Raw genomic sequence first — 25541 nt, forward strand, 5'->3', positions numbered from 1 at the left:
CAATAAACGAGAACTTTCTGCAAAGCTGGGAGGGCTTTTTACCTATGTACATGAAGTGCTTACTGTGACTGAGAAAAAAAATTGTGGTCTCTGGCTCCTCAAGCTCCTTACTGCCCTCTTGTTACTCACCTTGGAGTTGCGGCTCTGACTGCCCTGAGACTCACCAAACCCTATGAAAGAAGGACCATGAGCTGCATACCACCAACATAGGCCTATCCTCTGAGCCTATGTTAGGTGGCCTTCACTGTGATGGCAAGACACAGATGAAGTCAAAATAATGGAGTCACTTCGAAGATCTTGAACCCTCCCAGGTGTTCTAGCTCTCTTTTTAATGAGCCTGGCCCCCGTTGCCTAGACCATCCTGAATCAACTGCATTTACCAAAGCAATAGTTTTGAGAAGGAAAGGGATGAGTCACGGCCTACAACATTATTAGCATGACAACCCAGCTGGTCTCTAACTTCAAGGAGGGATTCTGTATTATAAAGCGTGGCATCGTCTTGGTGGCAAGGTCACCTTTGGTCAAGTGAGTCATTCTATCCAAACCTTCCACCAGGTCATCGAGCAAATGCCCAGGTACGAGAGAGGAAAAAGACAGCCTTCCCTGCAGCCCTTGCTGTTGTAAGATACACATAGGGAGGGAGGGTGGAGGGTGGAGGGGAGGAAAGCGGAGAAGAGGAGAGGAAAAGAATGATCGTTTCTCCCAACCACATGGCATGGCACTTGGTGGTTCAAAGGTGACCTGGGCGCCGGGGAGAGATGGCTCAGTGATTAAAGGGCGTGCTCTGCAAGCCTATGTACCTGAGCTCTGATCCTCAACATCCTCAGCATGCCTGCAATCCCAGCACTGGGATGGGAACAGGTAGGTCCTGGTGGCTCACTGGCCAGCCAATCAAGTCAAAACAATGAGCCTCAGGTTCAGTGATGAGACCCCCTCCCCCCTTTTTTTAAAGGTGGATAGTAATTGAGGAAGATAGACAGCGTTGACCTCTGCCCTCCATATGTGAGCATGTGCACACGAGCATGCACACACACAGACACACACAGACACACACACACACACACACACTTGAACACACACACACTTGAACACACACACACACTCGAACACACACATGCACATATTGTGTTCCACAGAAAAGAACATCAAGTAAAGTAGGTCAGAGACAACAGAGAGTGGAGGGACCAGATCTCACAGTCCTTTGAGGTCCAAGTACCCCCAAGGACCTCCCAGAACGACCCACCTTTCAAAGGTTCATAGTACCTCCCAATGATGCCACGTGGGGAACCAGTCTTTAACAGATGGCCTTTGGAGGACATACCTACATTCAAACCATAGTGATCCTCAAGATCATGAGTTATGCCTGGCACATGGCATTTGTCAGTTAATGGCATTTGTTGAACAAGTAATTATGGAGTTGCTGAAGGGATAATGATATTTTTAATATGACATTGTCTCCTGGCACCGTGTTCCTCTATTTGACCAGGGAATTGCTTTGCTTCATCTTTTGTTTTAAAATGTGCTGATAAATAGAATGCAGTACATGCATGGATGCTTATGACTAAGTTGGGAGCTTCTAAGACCTTGACTATTGAGAAAAAACATCTGGGCCAACCACCTAGGGTTCCTGGAGGCCACAGTACTGCCCCCCGCCTTTGGTTGAGACCATCTAAGCCCTGCAGTGTTAGAACAGAGGGAGATGGCTTATTGTAGCATGTTCATGACTAGTGTCATTTAGTTCAAATGCAGTCTCCCTTTGCGTTTCTCCCCACCTTTCTGTTTAACACAGAAAGATAATTTCTGGACTCCTAACCACATGATAATCTCCTCTTAGTTATTTATTATTAACTCCCAGCACAATTGCTTTCTTAGAAATATGCTTTGTGACTACATTCCTCTGAAACAAATTGACATTTGCTTTGCACCCAAAGTAAATGAGATTAATTTTTTTTTTATTTTAAGCATTTTTGCAAAATTGCAAGAAAACTTTATTCACAAGTGATGGTACAGATCAGAAGTATGTTATGGATGGTGACCACGGATCTTGCGAGTGAGTATGTGCTGTGTATGCTTAAGAGCTCAGTGTCTGCTACAGTTGCTGTGCAGGTAGAAACATAATAGAGGAATATTGCACAGTTTGCTATTACAGTCTTCATTGGTGTTTTACCTGCCTTGAACATCCATTGCTGGGATCTACATGAATCCATGTGTTTGTGTATTGGATTCACAGTTCAACCATCATTTGCTTTATTTCTTTCACAGTCAGACAAACTCACTCCTGTGGTACCTGGGTACCCAATGTTACACAGCATTGTCGAGGAGAGGAATTGAAGAGATAACACAAAGCATCCCAGTTGCTAAGGCAACAAGAGAAGGTAGAAACAGCAGGAGGAAAAGAGAATGCTTATTTTCTGCCAGTGCTCAGGTCTCTTTGACTTAATGCTTGCGTTAAGTGAGTGACCCACTGAACACTCACCCCTAACTCACACCAGAGCTGTCCCAGACCACTCTGGATTGGTTTGACACTGAGACTTTCCCCAACTTCCCATTCTTCCCAAAAATCCAGCTGCTGTACCCCTGACTCTCTTCTTGTCCTTCCGTAACTGCAACCCTGTCCCTATTTCCAATCCCACCCTTGTCTCTAGCTATAAAGCTCCCTGACTCAAGTCCTAGCTTCAATTCCTTCTGAAGCTTAGGGGTATCTTTGAGATAGGCCAGGACAGGGAGCTGCAGAGGAGGCTGGTACTCTGGCTCCTGCTGCTGTGGTTTACAGACTATTTAGCTGTTAATGTGAATAGAGACTGGACACAACCATTATCACTTCCCTTTGGTTCAGCTGTGTCACACTGGAGTTTCACACATTGGAAGTTTTCAAGGGGTCTTTGATGGGCACCGAATCCTCCCTGTAGACGAGAACTTAGAAAACATGTCTTGAGCAGCCTGCCGGGGCTCTGGCTACATTTTTTTTTTTTCCACTTCAAGATCTCCTTGTTCAATATACCTAGGGTGACAGAGTTCAAACTTGAAAATGCTAACTTTAGAGCACCAGAAAAAGATGGATTTGTTGTTATACTAAACCAAAGAACTTCAACCATTAGGGGTGAAGACTGTGTGGTAAGTGATTATATTTTTTGAAAAGAAATCTCAGGGAGTATATGCATGCCAAAGCCCTGTGTGACACTGCTTCTCCCAAATGCTGCAAGTTTTGTTGTACCTGATGTGTCATTGTTTATTGTATTACTTTGGTGAAAGGTTGGTGGCCTTGGAATCTGTAAGTGATCCTTGATGCAAATTCTAGTGTGTTGAATATGCTCATTTCATTCTGTGCTTCCCAGTTTGTGACTTGATCATAAAGTGACGACTATTTACTATTGATTTATCTTTTATTAACGCTGCTGTTAATCCTAAACAGCTGTTAATCCTAAACATAATGTATACTCAAATCACCACACAGAGATTGGGATTTATTTAATTAATCTAGAACACAATGCTGGACAATAGTTAGTCCATCTGAAACCTCCAAGACCTCATGGTTTCCTAACATTTAGATTTCCCACATTATACTTGCTTTTAGTGAAATATTAGGTCCAGTCCATCTCTCCACACCGTTCCAAGATCTCTCCTCCCAGTTCTGCTCTCCTAGCTCTCCCACCCTTTTGCCTCCCACTTTTTTCCTGTCCTCTGGCTCCTCCTCTCTCCTGCCTACTCCTTCCTCTCTATTGCTCAACATTGTGGCTGGTTGTTTTTTTTTTTTTTTTTTTTTTGGATGTTTACACAAAGTTGAGACAGGTGATGCTTAGTTAGAATAAGTATCACAATGCAACATCCAGATTGAAACCAGAGAGTGTGTGTGTGGGGGGGGGATAAATCAGCATTTGAAAGAACAAAGGTAAGGTGTATACATTTCAAAAGAACATTATACCAACAAAAAAGCGAATTTCTATCCTTTGCTTTGTAAAATTTGTCCTGTGCAGAGTGTGGATATAGTTAACGTGGAAAAGACCTTAGGAATTTGGATAAGCAGGGGTTCATCTCTTACTGTGAGATTATTCATTTTATTACTGAAGTGTCACACATACTCTTCAGTACAGAAACACACAGGTGCGTGTGTATGTATGTATGTATGTATGTATAATATTGTCTGTAGAGAAGGGGAGAGGGGGTAAGAGATAGGGAAGAGAGAAAAGAACATCCCATAGAGATGACCATATTTGTTTTGACTGACCTGCTTGGACAAAGGCTCCAGAAAGGTTCAGTGATCAGGATGAACCTTAGCACAAAGGCAGAATCATACCATTTAAACACCTTCAGTCAAGTAAAAAATACTCTGTTTTTCTAGCACCCACTAGGAGAAAATAGCATGATGAACTTTGTTAGAACATGTCGTTATCATATAATAATAATTATTATTATTTTCACTTTGTCTAACTAAACTGACACAGTTCAGTCAAACTTTCTCACCACTGAGCAGTTACGTGTTCTATCATCTATCTTGCTTGTTCTAGTCCATCAGCTCTCAAAGCTTGGCTTTTAGCAGACAGGTTCTATTGGGTTTCATCCAGGTCTGATTACATAACCATTGTCAATGTCCTGCCAGCAACCAAGTGGAAAAGAGTGCCTGTGACTCAGGGTGTTTTACCAGTTAGTGGCAAGACGGACTTTGTTTCCATGCTTATTTGACTTGTGTCTTTGACCCTCACAGCTGAGGTTACTGCTCCCTGTCAGGCAACAGCCGCTTCGAAGTTGTACACTCTGTACTTTCCCCAGTTTGGAGGGTCAACGGGAAAATGCTCCAGAACTCAGAGTTTGCTCTTTTATATCGGCAATAAAAATCTTCCCCTTAACCATACCATGGAGCAGTCATGTTGTCAGTTTGTACACTACCTTTCACATATCTCTGAATCTTGTGGGGAGTGGATCCTTACTCCGTGTCCCGTGAGTCAGCACCATAATATCGAGATCAATTCTTATTGCTTGGGCATCAACAGTCTGATCCTTCTCGTCGCAGATGGAGCTACCCCTTTCAACAGTGCATACTTAATGCAGCACTTATTCTTTTTGAGCCACTTGCAAGCAGTGTTTACTGGCCTAGTAAACATCATCTCCATTCCCATGGTGTAGATGAAGAAGCAGGCTCAGGGACAACACCTGTATCTACGCAGAAGAATGGCTCAGAGATCCTTACATCTGAGGAGTGGGGGAGTCTTGCAAGGTGGAGGAATAAGTGAGGCACTTTGCTTATAGTCCAGATTCTATGGCTGGGCACTGACCTGGATGTGGTGCTGAGCCTTGTTTGCAGCCCAGCCCCACTGTTTGTCATTTATGTAGTTAGTCATTGCTGTAATGCTGACAATGATATCATCTAATAATTCTGACAGCATTACAGAAAATGGAAAGTGCCAATATGCATGCAGAGTCCCCTAAACAAAAAAACACACCTCTCAAAGGACTCCTACTCTGCCCATGTGACCTTTTCCACAAGGCCTCCCTAATTAGACAGTCTCTGGCCTCTTGGGATCCAGCTGTAGCCCTACAGAATACCCTGTAAAGGGGTCAATGCCTAGTGCCATATTTAGAATCCATAAGACACTACCTTCAGGAGGAGTTCAAAGGGGGCAGGTCACATGAGGGATCATGAAGGGCTGTGGAGATGTTCCAAATGAGACTGGGCTGCTGTTGAAAGGAACAGGTTCGCTTTACACGTTTCTTTATAAATTCTATACCCCATGTTAAACTAAGATCTCCCAGCACTTTTCCAGAAAGCGGGAGGAGGAGCTGGTGAATTGAGACAAGACCCCTCCCGGTTGCAAAGGAATGCGAAAGGTGTCCTCCCCGCTGTGGAGGAGTGTCCAGATCTGCAGTTGCCTGGGATAACGTTGCCTGGTAACCGATCCAGACGTCACAGCTCCCCCACCCACATCAGGGCGGGACCAGATAGACTTGGCACCTAAGATGAACCAATCATTTTAAAAGTCAACTACTCTACCCAATCTAGTGTCGCCAAGCTTGCAACCTCCAAGATTCCCACTCCCCTTCCTTTAAAAACCTCAGCCTTCCATCTCTCCTGGCTGTTCCTCTCTGGTTTGGAGGGGGAGGGGGGCAGCCACATTGCGATGGCTCAAATAAACTTCTTGCAAATTGCATCTATTCGGCCTCCTGAGTTCTCTTCATTCTCCCTGAAAATTAGGGTCCCCCTAACACTGTGTCCTGCTTGGCTCTGTGCTTGCTGATTTTGTGTATTACCCTGAGTGCGCATCTATCCAAGACTCAGGCAGATGTTGAGGGGATCGGGATCTCTCAGTAATGAATTCCCTCCACGGTATGATAAAAGAAGAAAGTATGTTCTTTCCCACAACATCCCCTGACTTAGGACACTTCTTCTGTTTTCCTTAGCCTCTAGTTATACCCTACCTCAGACCTCACAAAGCCAAGTGACAGAATTCGCAGAACTCAAGACCAGTGGAGGAAAAGGGCTTTGAGTCCTTATAGGAGGTTACAGTGAAAAAAGGAGGGGCTATCTGTAGAGGAATCTTGGCTGAAGAACCCTGGGCCCTGGCAGTGATTGGGACTCCTGGGGAATTTTTGTCCTTGCAAAGGGATGCACATGGTCCCCAGTGGAGGAAAGCCTGAGGCTCCAAGGTCCCTGGGGCAAGGGTAGAGGATACCTCTTGGGTTCCTGGAGGCCAGGCCTCTCAGTGACTCATGGTAGATTTAAATTAGGACAAGCAGCAGCAGCAGCATTGCTGGAGAGGAGTTGGGGGAAGACAGTGGACTTTTCCACAGCAGGAAGGACAAGATGGTTTGTCAGGTGAGTGCTGCCACCAAGCCAGAGCTGAGCTCGGTGGAATCCTCTCATCCTCTGGCGCTCTTGCAGGCTCTGGGCAGAGTTCCCTTTCTGCACCACTGTGTTCTGGCTGCTGAATGCTGGTCAGGGCTCTTCCAGATGCTGCTGTGAAAAGGGAGAGTCTGACCCCTGGAGTATCTCACTTGACAACCAGGGAAGATTATGGAGAGTGAACATTCATCCACAGAATGACCCACCACACAGGGTATTATTCAGGTCGATATTTTATTACCACAAACCTGAGTCCGAGAGTTCACTATGGCCATCTAAAGAACAAAAGACTTCCAGGAAGGGCAGTAACTGAATTTGAATGAACAAAAATGTTGGGGTCTTGGTTTTCTCCTCCACACTTACCCTCTCTACATTCCATCCTCACCCCACCCCCACCCCGCCCCAACAGCCAAGGATTCCTGTCAGGTCACAGAGATGCTCTGGGTTGATGCTGCTCATATCTGACCAAACTCTTTGTTTCGAAGTTCCTTCCTTCTGATTTTGCCCGTGACGGTTTTGGGCAGTTCTGGAACAAACTCGACCTGGTAGAGAAAAAAGTCATCCTGACTTAGGGCTTCTGTGGTTTCCTTCCAGTTCCCCACTTCCTGCTTCACCCCACCTCCCTGTGCAAGCTGGGCTCCTGCGGTGACCTCCACGGAGCCACTGAGTATTGCAGCTCTCTCCTGACCCTGGAGGAGGGTGTAGCTGCATAACTTACTCTGCCCCGTGAGTCCTGAGTGGAAGTGGAATGTGTCCTCTCCATGCAGAAGAGTTTGGAGCCGCTATTATTGGCCACTGTCTTCTCTGTTTCTTACCGGACGAGACAGGTGCCTCTGTGGCAGCCCCATCCCAGAATGAGGGACGTGGGGCAGAAGTTGTAGAAGAGCCATGACAGACCTGAATAACCGACCTTCAAGGTCTTGGCCTCCATTGTTTGGGGTGTTGTGCTACATTCATATGTAACCCTGTCTGATTGGAGGTTTTCTGCCCTCTGTAAGGGCAAGAGCCTGGACTAATGTAAAAGGCTGGTTTTGTTGCCACACATACTTTTGAGTTCTGACGCTCCTCTTAGTGAGGGAAACCTCAGGGAGCCTGAGCCGGAGCTTCATCTCTATAAAACACGTGTAGACTGTGGATAGGCTTAAATAATGGGACATCGGGGCTAGAGCGTGACACACACAGTAAGTATTCTAGTTCACAATACCCGTTAACCCTGAAGCTCCCTAACATGTGTACCTCAGTGAACAGGCAGATGGTATAAGAATGCACCGCATCAGAGGAAAATAATGGCTTCCTGACACGTTCGTCTGTGCTCTCTTCATTTAAACAAGCAGGGCAATACTAGGCATATTCCTTCATAGCTCGCTTCCCCCTTGATAGATTGATAAGGCATTTTATATCAAAAATAAAATAATCTGAAACTGGGCATAATGGCACATGCCTGTGATCCTGACCCTCAGAAGGCTGAGGCGGGAGGATTGCAAAGTTTGAGGCCAGCCTGGCTTACACAAAGAGACACTGTCTCAAAAATAAAAGAAAAATAAAAACATAACGTAGCATAACATAAAACACAAGACAAATTTTACCACCACCTTAAATTATAGGATGGTTTTCAATTTTGTGACAAGATCAACTTACCATTATTGGACATTTTTGCATGCTTGCGCATGGCACTTACATGTAACAAAATAAACACCTCAAGATATATTGCATGTTCTAAGAATAAGGACTTTTTTCTTTTGTTAGTTTTATATATGCATGTTATTGAGGTTGAAAATAGGGTTTGCTTCTTGCCACGAATCACATTAAAAAGTCTGAAAAGTGTTGATTTTGAGTTCTTCTTAAATTTTACAGGATAACAGACAACATTTTAAAAAACACTTCTTGGGCACTCTCCTGATCCTTTTCTTTTGGTTAATGTGCACCAGGGTGTCCATCTTTGCTTTCTGGTACAGGGTAGGGATTCCCCAAGAAACAAAACCTTTTGGTGAACTGAACTGCCCACACCCCACTAGGGCTGGCCTCTGAGAGGTGAGGGAGCCAGTGGGAACCCATCCAGCCTGGCTCACCTTCCTGGGGTACTTGTACGGGGCCGTCACAGACTTCACATGCTGCTGTAGCTCTTTGGTAAGCTGTTCCTGATCATGTGACAGGAACTCTGGGTTCAGGACGATAAATGCCTTCACTACCTGCAGAATGGAAGCGGAGGTCAGATGGGTCATACAGAGGTGGCTAAGTCAATGGACAAAACCCATTGTGAGCTCAAGTTGATGTCTGAGACCAGAGGTAAACGTGGAGGGCTTTGGGAAAGGAGAGGACCAGGTTGAAATCCATGCTCTCCCCATTTCCACTCCACGCACTGGAAAAACACCTGGTCTCTCTTAAACTTAACTTTCTTCTCTGTGAAATGGGAACAATAAATAAAATAAAATTAAATAATTTAAAAAAATGGGTACAATAGAACTTCATTCCTCACAGGGTTTTTATAAAGAGTATATGAGAACACAGAGAACGTATGAAACATATGACCGGCTTAAATTTGTTACTACTACCATCGCCATTATTAATATCAACATGCATGTGTTGTGTGCACTGTTTTGTATAATAATAATACGGTAACAAAATGGGCAACAATAATTACGGTAACAAAACAGCAGTGACTTATTAACAACATTGCAATAACTCATTTTACACCAATTATATCCCCACCTACCCACTTGCTTGGACAAGTCCTGGTACACAGAAGTGTTCAATAGACATTCTTGAGCCAATGAATGCATGTTCTGAAGCGTGCATTCCTGTGTGTGTGTGTGTGTGTGTGTGTGTTCTACAGGATTTAGGCAAGTTACTTAAACTCTCTGCCCCTTTCTTTCCTATAACAAGAATGAGAGACGAGTCCTTGGGGCACTGGGTTTTGATTTACTTACTAATTTTTGCCACATCTCCAGCCTCAGGCTATTGGGTTTCTTGAGGGTGAAATGATTTGGCACAGGGCAGCTTACTCAGTGCCAACCTTTTCCAGACCACACCGTGTAAGTACACACACACACACACACACTAGCAGTCTGAGCCCCAACCCTGGGTTCCGGGGTTATGCTAAGACCTTGGAAGTCTGCCTATCCCTGTCACTCTAGCTCCTGCTTTCAACAATGGGCTTCTGTGCCCTCCTTACCTCTCCTCGATTCTTGTCTGGGCTGCTCACCACGGCGGATTCTGCCACCGCTGGGTGCTCCGCCAAGGCGTTCTCCACCTCTGTAGGCCCGATGCGGTACCTAAAGAAGTAACTTCTGAGCGGATACAGGGGCTGCAGAGAAACACCCCTTACACCTTGACACTGAGGGTGGAGGTCATAAACAGCCAGAGACTCGAGACTAGTATTTTGGACCCCAAATATGAAGACCGGGGCATTTAGTATTAAAGCTATGTGGCTCAAATGTTCCTGGCGATGGCTCACTTTGTGCCTTTGGTGAGGGAAGTGGCAGAGCGATGGCTCCTTGTGGAGCTCTGCGTGTTTGGTTACATTAGCCTCTCTCAGCACCAGAGGCCCCAGGATCCTTGACTCGGGTCCTAGCAAATGTGGCGTCCTCTTTTCGTATTTCAGCGTGGTGATTTATCTGTTTTATAGCCCCTCCTCCTTTCTTTCTTTGATGGCACTAGGGACTGAACCTAGGCCCTCACACAAGGAAGGCAAGAGCTTTATTACTGAGGGGCATCCCCAGCCCCCTTTTCAAATTTTGAGATAGAAAAGGTTTTAGTAAGTTGCCCAGGCTGGCCTTGAAATCACTCTGTTGCTTAGGCAGCCTTGTATTTGGGATCCTTCTGTCTCAATCTTCTGAGCACCTGGGGTTACAGGCCCGTGTCCCCACAATCTTGGCTCCTCCTCATGACTATGTGATGTCTGACTTCTCCTCAAACTTCATTTTAATGAATTAATTCTTTTGGCTGCAGGGGTGGTGGAGGTGTCCCGGTACGTAGGTATTAGTGTATTCTTGACATGGCTCTTTTCAGTGTCAGGCTAAGGGTCCCATCACCAAGGCACGGAGTAATGTCAGGCAGGCAAGATACCATAAGGCATTTGAACGTGCCAAGAACCAGCCCAGGACCATCCATACCTACCCAGAAGCATTGATGATATCATCTTCCCTCCCCAAGAACCAGAAGTATCCGTCTTCGTCAACAGTTGCTCTATCCCCACTGTTGTAAAAGTCCCCACACTCCACTTCAGACGTTTTCTCTGGGCTGTTCTGAAGAGAGAACAAAAAACGCCTTCATGGAGGGTAGTGAGCTTAGAGTTGAAAAGCTCAAGGTCCTGTCTGGGTTTGAACTCTGCACGTGGCACCTCGACAAGCCAGCACACTGTGGGCTGCAGCTCCATCTTTGAGTGCCGGCCGTTCAGCTCGTACTTAAAAAAATAGCATCTCACGCTTGTGCAACTCCCCACCTGAATAAAGTCTCCATTCAGAGCTACGTGCTCAGCACGTGCAGTGCTGGGACAGCTGAGAAGAACCAGCAGCTGCAAAGAAATTCCCTTTGCCAAGTGCAACCTAATATGACCCTCACGGGAGTTCCATGAGACAGGGGCTTCATAATGTAAGCTTTCCTGTGCCAATGCGGAACAATGCAAAGTAAGAAGAAGAAACAATACCAAGAGTTCCCTTTATCTGATTTCCTCCCATGGTAATGTCTTGCAAAACTATTGTTCAATATTCCAGTCAGGATATGGATATTGATCCATTCTCTGATTGCTCTCAGATTTTGTATGTGTGTGTGTGATGCAATTTGCTCACAGACATGGACTCTTCATTCTCCCATAGCAGCTAACCTACAGAGCACTGCAAACGCCAGGAGACCAACACAAGGCACCTCCCTCTGCTCCGTCCTTCTCTTCTCACCAGAGCTAACCCTTTGACAACAATTAATATCTGGGTTTTCTTTTTCTTGACACATAATAATTGAATGTATGTGTGGGCCACAAGGTAAAAACTCATATAATGGGTAAAGCTCAAATATGGAAAAACAAGTGAGTTAAAAAATTCACCAGGAGGTTTAAAAACATATTAAAACACACAGAAGGAACCAGAGAACTGAAAATACAGCCACTGAGAGAAATGCAGTTCAGAGAGAGAGAGAGAGAGAGAAGAAGAAGAAGAAGAAGAAGAAGAAGAAGAAGAAGAAGAAGAAGAAGAAGAGAGGAGAGGGAGAGAGGAAGAGAGAGAGGGAGAAAGGTAGCAAAGTGAACAGAACCTAAGGGACTTGTAGAACATCCCAGGGCCACCGAAGATCCTCTACCAGAGACTCAGGAGAAGGGGAAGGGGTGGAGTGGGGTTCAAATACACAATGGAGGAAAACGCTTCCTCCATTGGAAGGAAGGTTTTGTGGACAACTCCTTATTGATATGGCAGTCAGTTAAGCCGGTACTCTGTTAACTGCTTGAAGCACCCTGCTTCTCTTAGCTTGCTAACATGGCCCCGAGCTTTGCACAGCTCTTTAGAAAGGTGCTAGGGAAACTCCAGCTGCTTCTATTTGCAGCTCCTGCTACCATAAAGCTCCTGTCCTTTCCATTTGGAGTGTTCCTGAAGAACAGCAGAATTTCAAAAGAATGGTTAACTCATGCTCACTCATGTTATAGCAGACTGGATTTATAAAGAGAGCAAATTTGTTTATTCTAAAGACTTAGTGTAAGATGAACGTGTAGGTCATAGAGCCTCTGCACTCCCTGAACCAAGACATTACCCAACACCAAGCATTGCTTAGCCTCCCTTGTGTTGGCCTGTCAGAGGACTGAGAGGACAGGAGGACTCTGTGCCCTGAGGGAGGGTCACAGGACTCTTAGGTTTATAGAACTGTTTTATTCCCTTGACATGTTGCCTTGGCTAAATTTTGTCCCCTGACTTTCACTTTAATATGTTTTTATACTTGCGTTTGCTGTTTGAAATACATATAAGAAGAAAGTTTCATTTTCTTGTTTTGGTGTGATCTTAAGATGATCTCTCTGAAATAAAACAAATAAACACTACTTTTTCCAGTATATAATCAGTTTTAGCAATTTGAGGTAAGTGAAATAAGCTGTGTCACGTCATCTTACCGATCGGAATTATCCAAAATAGGCAATTTCACAAAGTCAGAAAAAAGATGAAGGGTGAGCAGATGCTGAGGGGTGAGAGGTAAGCAGATGCTGGAGCTGAGCAGTAAGTAGATGCTGGGGTTGAGGGGTGAGGGGTAAGCAGTGGGTGCTTCTGTGCAATGAGTGCAGGGTTTCTCTTTAGGCTGTAGATTTTCTGGAGACAGATGATGGTGAGGGTTTCACTCTGTTATGAATTCAAATGTGCGCATTTAAGAAATAAATTTTATACTCCATTTTATTCCAAAACAAGCAACAACAAGCCAGGTCTCCTTAGAGGAGTCCTTACACTGTGGCCTCCAGAGGGCACTGTGTTATGCGATACTGTTACTAAAACCAGGCTCTTAGTCTTAATTCTCAGAAACAAAACTCTAAGACAGAGAAAAGAAAAATGAACACACACACATATGTTTTATACAACATGTAATACCTGTGTTTGGGGATCATGGATGTACATGCACGTGCATGCATGTAATTGCCTATTGCAATTACTTGGGATTTGTAAAAACACCCACAGGACTGCTCCCTGAGGCTGTGGTGTGAGCACAGTCCCAACAGCAGGTGAAGAATGTTTGGAGAAAGGAGATGGAGCCTGAGATGAGTTTCAGAATCTGGTCACCCTTCCATGGTCTGTCTTGAAGCCCAGGAATTTGCTCTTTGGGATCACTCTTAAGCAGGAAGGTCAGAGTTTGTATGATCAAAAACGTCAGCGGGTTTCCTTATAGCTCAACCCTATTTCTCATGTAGGGCGTGTGGATGCTGGGCATGCTCTGTTCATTTGGCATGGGCAGGATGTGTCAACACTTCCAATTGCAAAGGGACAGTTGGGCTTATTGGAGACCCCGTCTGGTGATTCTGAGGTCAGTCTTCTTTCTATCCTAGCATTTAGCTCTTAAATCTGAAGTGGGCTAGGACAGACAGGGATGTGACTCTGTGCCAACAGCTTAGAGTGTAGTTAAAATGGCCTTCCTCAGGTTGGAGTGAAGAGAAGATGACTTGAAATTGTCTCAGGGTTCAGAGCAACCCGCATGCATTCTTGAGGCTGGGGGGGGGTGGGCACCCTTACCTCATATTCAACAAAGAGGCCTAGAGGTCTGGTGGGCTTGATCCTGATGCCAAGGTATCCTTCAGTGTTGGGCGGGAGGATGTTGCCCTTTTCATCGATGATCTGGAACAAGGAGCCTGTGAATCCCACCATGGGGGACTCACCCTACCCTTTGTGCCACTGCTTGGCTCACCAGGAGACACTAATAAGATAAATGCAATCTACCCATGGAGAAACTGTCAGAAAATAGAATAAAACTGACAAATTATTTGAATCAGCAAATATGGCGCCCAAAACAAGAGAAGAGGCTCTTTGTTTCATGGCAATGTAGATATTACTGCAGTGTCTCCAAACCGGAAAACGGTGTCACGTGCCTGTATTATCCATTATTCTTTCCTGCACACGATGTGTGATGCATCTCTCTGTGAGCTGCCTCAGTGTCCACAGTCATACACCTCCCGCCTGAAGCTCCCACAGGGAGCCAGGGCCAACCAGGGAGCAGGGTGATGGGGGGAAGGATGAGGCTGGTTCTACCGCCTGCCATTACAGCACACAGGGCTCCTATAAAGTGCTCCCCAGCTGCACCCGAAGGTCAGACCTGGATGTCGAAGGGTAAAATGGCCTTCCCCATGGAGCCTCGCTTGACCTCCATTTCCTGGCTCGTAGCACAGGATATCCCCTGTTCCAAAGAAAGAAAGAAAGAAAGAAAGAAAGAAAAAGACGGAGGTTGGCCAAAGCAATCACACAATAGAGGCCATTTGTTGAGAATAGGCTCTAGGTTCAAGGCATTGACCCTGCTCCATTCAAAGGAGTCTTATTCTCAGCATGGGCTGGATCTCAGATGGAGTATAGACTGTCTAACCAGCATGAGCCAGTTTGCCACGAGAAGGCTGTAAGTCTGTAGAACATACATACCCACTCGGTAATACAGATAATTTCATAATAATAGGAATTCTGGCTCAGCTCTTCGGGGATAGGCCTAGATGGTTTAGAGCTTTATGCTTTCCCTCTGCCGGTATCCCTTAACCCTGTCCGTCTTCCCAGTGTTCGTAGTTCCTCCATGGAGTTGGCATTCTCTTTATGTTTAGTACTTTACAGTAAGTACACCTGTCTTCTCCTCAGCTGAAAGGAGACAAAGAACACACTTCGTTCGAATTCTTCTTGAGAATCTATGGAAATGACTCCCCTCTCCCCTTTTCTTGGTATTTGAGATAAGGCCTCTCTATTGTGTCCAGGTGGGCTTGGAACTTACTATGTAGTGTAAGCTGGACTTGAACTTGTGATTCTCTGCTTAGCCTCTTAAGTGACAGGCTACCAGCACACACAGCACACATGGCTCTATGGGGGAAACTTTTTACCCAGTGTGAAGTAAATACCAAACACTCAGTTGAAGACTATACTAAGTATTATTATTCAGATGCCAATATTCTTTTTTTTTGTGTGGTATTTTCTCGACACAGTACTTTTGTGAAGTTCAAGTTCACATGTAACTATTGTTTGGTTGTCTGTTTCCCCCACTGGATATCAAGAATCCCTAAAGTATAGACTGTCCCACTCACTTGTGTACACTTAGCATCTGGCACAATGCCTGTTTAAAACACACAGTGACCATAGTACCTTTGGTGGAAACTATGGCCTTGGCATCATGGCCAGAACTTAATGGATGATGATTCATCAATAGTGGCATTATAATAATATCCATATTAGAAAGGAGAATGCTGACACTCAGAAAGATGGACTGATAGGCCTAAGATTTTGAGGTTTATAATGAACAGGGCTGAGCTCCTGGATGAAGATGCTCTTCATATCTGCTGTGCCAGCACTATCACTGTAGGTCAGTGAGGCCGTCACTGTCACTGTAGGTGAGAGAGGGAGGCCATTGCTCTTACTGTAGGTAAGGAAGAGAGACCATTGCTCTTAGCATCGGTGAGGGAAGCCATCGCTCTCTCTGTAGGTGAGGGAAGCCATTGTTCTCACTGTTGGTCAGTGTGGAAAGCGTGATTGAATGAAGGATGTAGAGTGCTTGGAGGAAGAAAGTATCATTCATGTAAAAAAGGCTGGAGTCACCAATGAGGCGTGTTCTTCTAATCCTCCCTTCTCCTCCTCTGTGTAAACTATGAGCCATTCAGCAACAGGTCCAGAGTCACACCATTTTTATGGGTTGGAAGCAAATCAACTCACTAATTTGTTTGTTTGATTTGGTAAAAACAGTAGACAAGTATATGTGACCAATATCTAAAATATCCAATGCGTTCTGGAGCCTGAAATATCAGACATCAGTTTATTAAGGATACTGGAAAGTGGCTTCAACCATCTATTAGACATTAATGGCAAACGTCTGGGAGAGACAACCACTAATGAAGCTCTTGAGTTTCATAAGGTACACGATACTGTAAATGCCCTGACTATCTGGAAACTCAGTGACACTCTGGGATATCATTAAGTGTGTGCATGTGTAGTGTGCATGAGTGTATACATGTGTGCTTGTGGCATATAGAGAAAGTCTTTGCTTCCTCATTTGCTACTGCTACAATCTTATAATTTAACCTGTGTTGCCCTCCTCAACACCCACACACGAACTTTGAAAGCCCACTCCCAACCCTCTCTTTATGTAGCTGCTTTAAGAGAAGGGTAGAATTGGCAGGATCTGCTGAAAGTGGTCTCCATATTGCAGGAGAGATTATTCTATTCTAGTACCATTATGGGACTCCCCTGGGCTAACAATTCCAGGCAGAGCATCAAAGTGTCTTTATAAGTCTGGTCTAAGCCTTCAGCTCATTGGTCTCTTCACGAGTTGGTGAGCTATAAAATTTCTTTCTGCAAAGTTGAGCCCCAAAGCCCTCCATTGGCTTTTAGTCATACATTGGGTTGAGTAGCCCATTCCCTGTACTCTGTAGGTGAGCCCATTCAAGTGGTGCAGAAGGTACCTGTCCACCTACCGTTTCTGACTGTCCGTAGACCTCATGAATGAGAATGCCTGTTCTTTGCTTCCACTGTTCAAACTCCTCTGGCAGCAGGCTCTCCCCTCCAGTAAAGCAATGCTTCAGGGTGGGGAACCTGAGACTTATGGGAAGGCAAAGATGTCAGGCATGGATGCTCTACTGGAAATACGATGCATTAAGAGCATACAGCTTGGTCATTTCGGTCATTCATCTGCCTGCTCTTTCACTTTTAAGTCCACTTTCTGTTCTTTTCCTAATGGCCACAGCCAGACAGATGCCGCTCCCTCTCTGTAAGTCTCCACTTCTCGCAGGAGTGAGTGGGTGATAGTGAAGATTTTGGGTCACATCGATGATGTTTTTGTTAAGTTTAGATGTTGACGTAACAAGAGGGAGACAAGAGTGCTCATACGAACTCACTCTAGAAGATCTTTATATGTGTCTAAGAAGAACAACTTTATAAAACATAAGTGGTGAGGGACAAGACCCCAAGGATCTCGAGGGTATAAGAGAACTATACAGCTTTTTGTGGAGATGTGTTATCCTTCAAGAAAATGAACGGTGGTTTTATTTAGGGAACACAAAGAGGCACACGGAAGTCTCTGAGGTATTGACAAAGTTTTATGTTTCTGACTCAGCTCAGGTGAGTGATTGCACAGGCATTTTTTAAAAGTTTGTTAACTGGTAAATTTTCATCAATAGGTAATTTTGTATTTTTGTTGTTATGTCACAAATAATAAACCCACACACAAATGAATACATCTACAAAGGTGTAAGGCTACAAGTCCATGTCTTGAACTAACTGATTAGACTGATAATTATTACTACACACACACACACACACACACACACCCCAACCATCAAAAACAAAACAAAACAAAAAAACAAAGGAAAAACAAACCATGGCACATCAGAAACATTAAAATCCTACCCAAAGATTGCTTTTATCAGCCAGTTTTACATACTTGGCCATTTTCTGCTGAAGAATCATCCGATACACGCCTGGGGCAGCACCACAATGAGTGATGGGGTATTTGAACATTGTCTGGAAATGAAGAGATAAGAAATTTTATTTTTGTAGCTAGGGTTAAAGATATTAGCCCATTATTAGCACTTAGATTATAATTTTTCTTCCAGGAAGGCCTACTTATTTTGGGGTTAATTCCTTTAATACATGCACACTAGGCATCGATTTCATACATAGCATTTGTCAGGCACTCTTGGTGGGCAAATGCAAAAATAGCGTGTTACTGTCCTAGGTAATATATATATATATATATGGTAGATACTAAGAGAAGAGATTCAAACAAAACATGTATAATAAGCTGGAAGTTGGTAGATGTTATGAGAGAGATGTAGAGTTCTGTCAAGTCCACAGCAGAAGGCAATAGATTGGTTGGGTCCTCCAAGACGCTTATGGAAGAGGTGGCATTTAGTAGGATACTCTGAAATGAACGTGGCATCTACAGACAGAGAGGTGGGGATGCTCATGAAGACAGAAGGTTTCACATGGCAAAAGTCTTAGGAGCTGAACAAATATTTGGCAAAGTAGAATAATGCCAATTTAGATGCAGGGCTAAAGAACAAGACATAAATGTATGAAGACTGAGGTTAGAGCCACACTCCTGAAGGTCTAAAGTATTTAACTTTCATCATTGTCTTTTAGAGATGGGGCCATCAGAAATTCAGATTGGGGCTGGAGATAATCTGAAAGAGAAAAGTGTATCAGAGAGAATGCTTGTCTTAGAATCCACCTGCTTTGACTTTAAATGCTGTTGCTTAGTTCCTCTGAAAAGGTTTCTTTACCAGTAATGTGAGAATATTCATATATTCCATGGAGACTCCTGCTGAAGGGTAATATACGAAACAGTCTGTGTCCACTCAGTACCTGTCTGGGACTAATCAGGTTTGAACTTTCATCTTCTATTTCAGCAATGTCTCATGTTTATTTGCTCTCTGTAAATCTGACTTTGACCCACATCCATGCTCACTGCCTTCATTCCAAACGGTATCATTCTACATCCTCATACCCTCCCCTACCCTAGTGGCAGTCATGTATGAATCTAATCTTACTCCAGGTAGATGAGACAAAGTACTAAGATAAATCATAGATTAGTTAGAACCAGAGGCTACCCATCAGGAGCAAATCTCTAAAAACGTTCCCAACAGGGTCATCTCAAATCCTTGTTCTCTGAGCATCTCTTCCCCGGCTCTTGGCAACAGAAGCCCACTTCAAAGTACTTTAGTGGAGAATAGAATACAGGTGCCACTAGACTTAGAATGGCATTGTATCCTTCTAAGTCCAAATCATGTACTTAAATATGAGAATTAATTCAGCTAACTACGCAACACCCTGGCTTAGCAACACACTCTATCTTAGACCTTCATTTGCTTTCCCTTGTTGGGTTACCTTTTTCTGGGTAGATGTGAACAAATTGTATGTCAATGACACAGACAAAAAAATGATTTAATTCAAGTCCAGCCTGGCGAACCGATGGATTATTGAACTTACTTGCAAGGGTATGGTTGAGGGGTTACCCACAGGAGAGTGGTTGACCCCTACGTAGCTCTATCAACCGGGAAGTCCTACCTTGTCATGAATAGTTACCTTTTGAAGCTACATAGAATGCCTTCAGTTAGCCTTCTTCCTCCTATGTATGTACTCTGGAACTCTCTGACACTGTCTGTAGCTAGACAGGATAATGACCAACTGTGGAGGATCAGGAGAGAGCCAGTGGCTGTTACTTAAGGCAGGGCCCTGCTGACTTTTCCCCAACTTCTTCTACCAAGGAATGTTAATAGCCCAGTCACACAAGGCTATCATAAGTGCAGGTAGTGACAACTGCTCTGATTTTGAGATGGCACTGGCCATGTCATGGCTTGTTATGTCATGTTCCATTAAACCCTTTTTATTCACCGATCACTAGGAATTGAGGTTACTGCAGCTGTCCAGCATCATGAGAGAATATTAACTTTGTATATCAGTAGCTCGGGAGAAGATCCAAGTTCAAAGTTACATTTGCAGTTGAAAGCGGGCTCTACTTATTCATTCTGAAGCTTATAAAAACAAGAGTGGACTCTGCCCAGAGTTTTGATAGCCACCTGCACTACTGTGTTTCCTGGAGAAATGAAAGTGAAGAACGTTGGCTTTGAGGGGACAGGAACTCCACGGTAGAACCTTGAGGGACAGTGCAGCTGAGAAATAGACAGAAACTGTGGTGCTTTGTCGCTCTGCTGGGTGGGGAGCAGGCATGTCTTCCGACAGACCTCGCAAGAGGGGGCTTATCTGAGTGGTGTTGGAAGTGAAGAAATGTTTTATTTCCTGAATTTGGGGCGTAAATGGCTTTACTTTGATCCTTATATTCATCTTCAACGCTAGAGACTGAAAGGCCCAGACAGATATCTTGCAGATCCTAAGAGACCACAGACGCCAACTCAGACTACTATACTCAGCAACACTTGCAATCATGATAGATGGAAAACACAAGATATTATTCCATGACAAAACCAAATTTAAACACTATCTTTCCATTAACCAAGCAAAACAGCGGATACTAGAAAGAAAACTCCAACACAGTAAGGGTAACTACATCCGAGAGAACACAGGAAATAAATTATTTCACATCAGCAAAAACAAAAGAAAAGAAGTACATACACTCATACCACCACCACCAATATAAAAATTACAGGAATCAACAATCATTGGTCATTAATATTTCTCAAACCAATGGACTCAGTTCCCCAATAAAAAGACACAGGTTAACAGAGTGGATACAAAAACAGAATTCACCATTCTGCTGTATACAAGAAGCACACCTCAGCAACAAAGCTAGACATTATCTCAGAGTAAAGGGCTGGAAAAAATTTTCCAAGCAAATTGACCCACGAAACAAGCAGGAGTAGCTATTCTAATATCTAATAAAATAGACTTTCAAGAAAAAGTAATAAAAAGATGGGAAGGGCACTCCATACTCATCAAATGAAAAATCCACCATGATGATGTCTCAACTCCGAATATTTATGCCTCAAATGCAAGCGTACCCACGTTCATAAAAGAAACATTGCTAACACTTAAATCACACATGAAACCCCACACATTAATAGTGGGACACTTCAACACCCCATTCTCAGCAATGGATAGGTCAACGAGATAGAAATAAAAAGAGAAATAATAAAACTAACTGAAATCATGAATCAAAAGGACCTAACAGATATCTGCAGAATGTTTTACCCAAATGTACTACATGGATCCTTCTCCAAAACTGACCACATACTCAGTCACAAAGAAAGCCCCAACAGCTATAAGAAGATTGAAACAACTCCTACCTTATCAAACCATCATGGATTAAAGCTGGAACTCAAAAACAATAGAAACAATAGAAAGCCTACAAACTCATGGAAATTGAACAACTCTTTAGTCAATGACTACTGAGTCAGGAATGAAATAATGAAAGAAATTAGAGACTTTCTAGAATTCAATGAAAATGAAGGCACAACATTATGGGACACAATGAAAGCAGAGTTAAAAGAAAGGTTCATAGCACCTAAGCACCATAAAGGAATCAGAGAAATCACATACTAGCAACCTAACAGCACACCTGAAAGCTCTAAAACAAAAAGAAGCAAACACACCAAAGAGGAGTAGATGGCAGGAAATAATCAAACTCAGGGCTGAAATCAATAACTTAGAAACAAAGAGAACAATACAAAGAATCAACAAAACTAAAAGCTGGTTCTTTTGAGAAAATCAACAAGGTAGACAAACACTAGCCAAACTAACTAAAAGACAGAGAGATAATATCCAAATTAACAAAATCAGAAACAAAAGGGGGGCATAACAACAGACATTGAGGAAATCCAAAGAATCATTAGGTCTTACTTCAAAAGCCTATACTCCATAAAACTGGAAAATCTAAATGAAATGGACAATTTTCTTGATAGATTCCATTTACCAAAGTTAAATCAAGATCAGGTTAAAAATCTAAATACTCTTATATCTGCTAAGGAAATGGAAGCAGTCTTTTAAAGTATCCCAACCAAAAAAAAAAAAAAAAAAAGCCCAGAATCAGATGGTTTCAGCACAGAATTCTACCAGACTTTCAAAGAAGAGCTAATACCTATATTCCTCAAACTATTCCACAAAATAAAAACAGAAGGAACATTGCCAAATTTACTCTATGAGGCCACAGTCATCTTGATACCCAAATCACACAGAGACCCAACAAAGAAAGAGAAAATCAGACCAATTTCTCTTATGAACATTGATGCAAAAATACTTAACAGAATACTTTCAAACCAAATTCAAGAACACATCAAAAACATCATCCAGCAAGACAAAGTAGGCTTTATCCCAGGGATACAGAGATAGTTCAACCTAGGGAAATCTATAATCATAATGAATTATAATAAAAGTCTTGGAGAGATCCAGGATACAAGGTCCATACCTAAACATAATAAAGGTTATATACAGCAAGCCTATAGACAACATCAAATTAAATGTAGAGAAACTCAAAGCAATTTCACTAAAATTAGAGACAAGACAAGGCTGCCCAGTCTCTCCACATCTCTTCAATATAGTACATAAAGTTCTAGCTAGAGCAATAAGACAACTAAAGGAGATCAAGGGGAGAAATTTGGGAAGTAAGATGTCAAAGTATCACTATTTACAGATGATATGATTGTATACTTAAGTGACCCCAAAAATTCTACCCAAGAACTCTTAAAGCTGATAAACATCTTCAGTAAAGTGGCTGAGTACAAAATTAACTAAAAAAAAAAAAAAATCAGTAGTCCTCCTTTATACAAATGATAAGCAGGCTGGAAATAAATTAGAGAAACAACACCCTTACAATAGTCACAAATAATATAAAATATCTCAGTATAACTCTATCTAAGCAAGTGAAAGACCTGTATGACAAGAACTTCAAGTCTCTGAAGAAAGAAACAAGAAGATAGCAGAAGAAGGAAAGACCTCACATGCTCATAAATCAGTAAAGATTGTCATGAATAGTAAAGATGGTCATCTTACAAAAAGAAATCTACAGACTCAATGCAATTCCCATCAAAAATTTCAACATAATTCTTTACAGACCTTGAAAGAGCAATTCTCAACTTCATATGGAAAAAACAAACAAACAAACAAACAAACAAACAAACATCCCAAACCTAGGATAGAGAAAACAATCCTGCAAAATGAAAGAATATCTGGAGGTATCACCATCCCTGATTTCAGCTGTACTACAGAGCAATAGTAATAAAACCATATGGTATTGGCATAAAAATAGAAGGGTTGATTGGTGGAATCGAATTGAAGACCCAGAAATAAACACACATACCTACAGACATTTGATTTTTTTTGACAATGAAGTCAAAACCATACAATGAAAAAGAAGAAAGCTTCTTCAACAAATGGTGCTGGGCTAAGTGATGTCTACATGCAGAAGAAGGAAAACAGATTCATATTTATCATCTTACACAAACTCAAGTCCACGTAGATCAAAGATATCGACATAAAACCCAGATATACTAAGTCTAATAGAAGAGAAAGTGGGGAAAAGCCTTGAACTCATTGACACAGAAGACAACTTCCTGAACAGAACACCAACAGCTCAGGCTCTAAGATCAATAATTAATAAATGGAACCACATGAAACTGAAAAGTTTCTGTAAGGCAAAAGACACTGTCAAGAGAACAAAATGTCAGCCTACAGATTAGCAAAATATCTTCACCAACCTTACATCTGACAGAGAGCTAATATCTAAAATATATAAAGAATTAAAAAAATTAAACACCAACAAACCAAATAATCCAATTAAAAAGTGAGGTACAGAGCTAAACTGATTTTTCAACAGAGGAATCTCGAATGGTTGAGAAGCACTTAAAGAAATGCTCAACTTCCTTAGTCATCAGCAAAATGCAAATCAAAATGACTCTGATATTCCATCACACATCCTTCATAATGACCAGGACCAAAAACTCAAGCAATAGTGCATGCTGGCAAGGATGTGGAGCATGGGGAGCACTCCTCCATTGCTGGTGGGGGTGCAAACTTATACAATCACTTTGGAAATTAATCTGGTGCTTTCTCAGAAAATTGGGAATAGCTCTACCTCAAGACCCAGCTATACAGCTCCTGGTCATATAACTGAAAGATGCTCAACTATACAACAAGGACATTTTCTCAACTATGTTCATTGCAGCCTTATTCATAATAGACAGAAACTGGAAACTACCTGGATGTCCCTCAAGTGAAGAATGGATAAAGAAATTGTGACACATTTACACAATGGGATACTACTCAGCTATTAAAAACAAGGAAATCATGAAATTTGTAGGCAAATGGAAGGAACTAGAAAAGATCATCCCGAGTGAGGTAACCCTCACTCAGAAAGCAGAAGCAGAAAGACACACATGGTATGTACTCACTTGTAGGCAGATATTAGCCATATAAAGATAAGTTACCAGGAGGACCCACATGATATTTAAATATCACTCAGAAGTGGAACTAAAATAAATAGAAGAAGTGCTTAAAGAGAGGGGAACAGGGTTGAAGAATGAGCCTGGAGAGAAATTAGGGTGTAGATCAGATTGTGGAGACGGGGCAGGAGGAAGACAGAGGGCTTACAAAAAGAAGAGAAATTGTGAGTGGGAACAACTCTGAGACAAGCTGGTGACCTAGGATTGGTTAAGCTCCTCAGGTGCTTTTATCTAAGACTCTTAGTTGAGGGGTCATAGAGGCCACCCTTTAACTAGACTGGACTCCTAGTAGAGGAAGGGAAGCACCACATATCCACAAAAACTTTGATCTAAAATTTACCCTGCCTACAAGATGTGCAATGATAAAGATGGAGCTGAGATTAAGGGAATTTACAACCAATGACTGGCCCAACCTGAGACCCACCCCATGGGAGAGTGCCAGCCCCTATTAAAAACACGCTGCTATGCTTGCAGATAGGATACTAGCATAACTGTCTTCTTACAGGCTCCACCCAAAAGTGGAGCCCAACAGTATCGAAACAGATGCTGAGACTCACAGCCAAACACTGGGTGGACTGCAGAGAATCCTGTGGGAGAATGTAGGAAGAATAGAAGAACCCAGAAGGGACAGGAGCTTCACAAGAAGACCAACAGAGCCAACTAACCTGGGTCCCGGAGGGCTTTGGAGCACCAATGAAGGACCATGCAGGGACTTGACCTTACACATACATAGACCATGGGTAGCTTGGCCAATGTGTGGGTCCCCTAGAAAGGGGAGAGGGGGCTGTCTCTGAAATGGATTCTGTTGCATGCTTTTTAATCACTTAACCCTGGTGGGGCTGGCTTGCCAGGTTGCAGGGAAAGAAGATGCGCTAAGTTTTGTTGTGACTTGATGTGTTGGTCTGAGTTGGTAGAAGGGAGGCTCCCCTTATCTGAGGAGTAGGAGAGAGGGACTAGGTGGAAGTGGGAGGGAGGATGGGAACTGGAGGAGGGGGGCTTACGATTGGGATGTAAAGTTATTAATTAATTAGTTAATCAATCATTTTCCTTTTACTAATTAGTTAATTAATTAATAAAAAGGAAAAAATTATTCATCAGTCAAATAAAATGTTTAATATAAAAAAA

General features: G+C 42.9%; 1 protein-coding gene across 10 annotated transcripts in view; it reads right to left on the minus strand.

The window, feature by feature from the left end:
- Positions 1-7052: 7052 nt before the first annotated feature.
- The window catches only part of Acsm1 (acyl-CoA synthetase medium chain family member 1), a 58350-nt gene continuing 39861 nt past the window's right edge, over positions 7053-25541 (minus strand). For 6 of the 10 annotated variants that reach the window (XM_021635649.2, XM_060366943.1, XM_060366942.1 and 3 more), the window contains 8 exons: positions 17906-17985; positions 16941-17064; positions 14600-14680; positions 14023-14124; positions 10952-11079; positions 10008-10107; positions 8905-9024; positions 7053-7377 (listed from right to left, as the gene is read on the minus strand). In XM_021635649.2, coding sequence (XP_021491324.1) covers positions 7291-7377; positions 8905-9024; positions 10008-10107; positions 10952-11079; positions 14023-14124; positions 14600-14680; positions 16941-17064; positions 17906-17985 — 822 coding nt within the window. In that variant the 3' untranslated portion in view covers positions 7053-7290. The other 4 variants (XM_060366944.1, XM_021635651.2, XM_060366947.1 and 1 more) reach the window with 3 other exon arrangements.

This window comes from Meriones unguiculatus, chromosome 14 (genome assembly GCF_030254825.1).
Source record: "Meriones unguiculatus strain TT.TT164.6M chromosome 14, Bangor_MerUng_6.1, whole genome shotgun sequence".
NCBI classification, from domain to species: Eukaryota; Metazoa; Chordata; class Mammalia; order Rodentia; family Muridae; genus Meriones; species Meriones unguiculatus.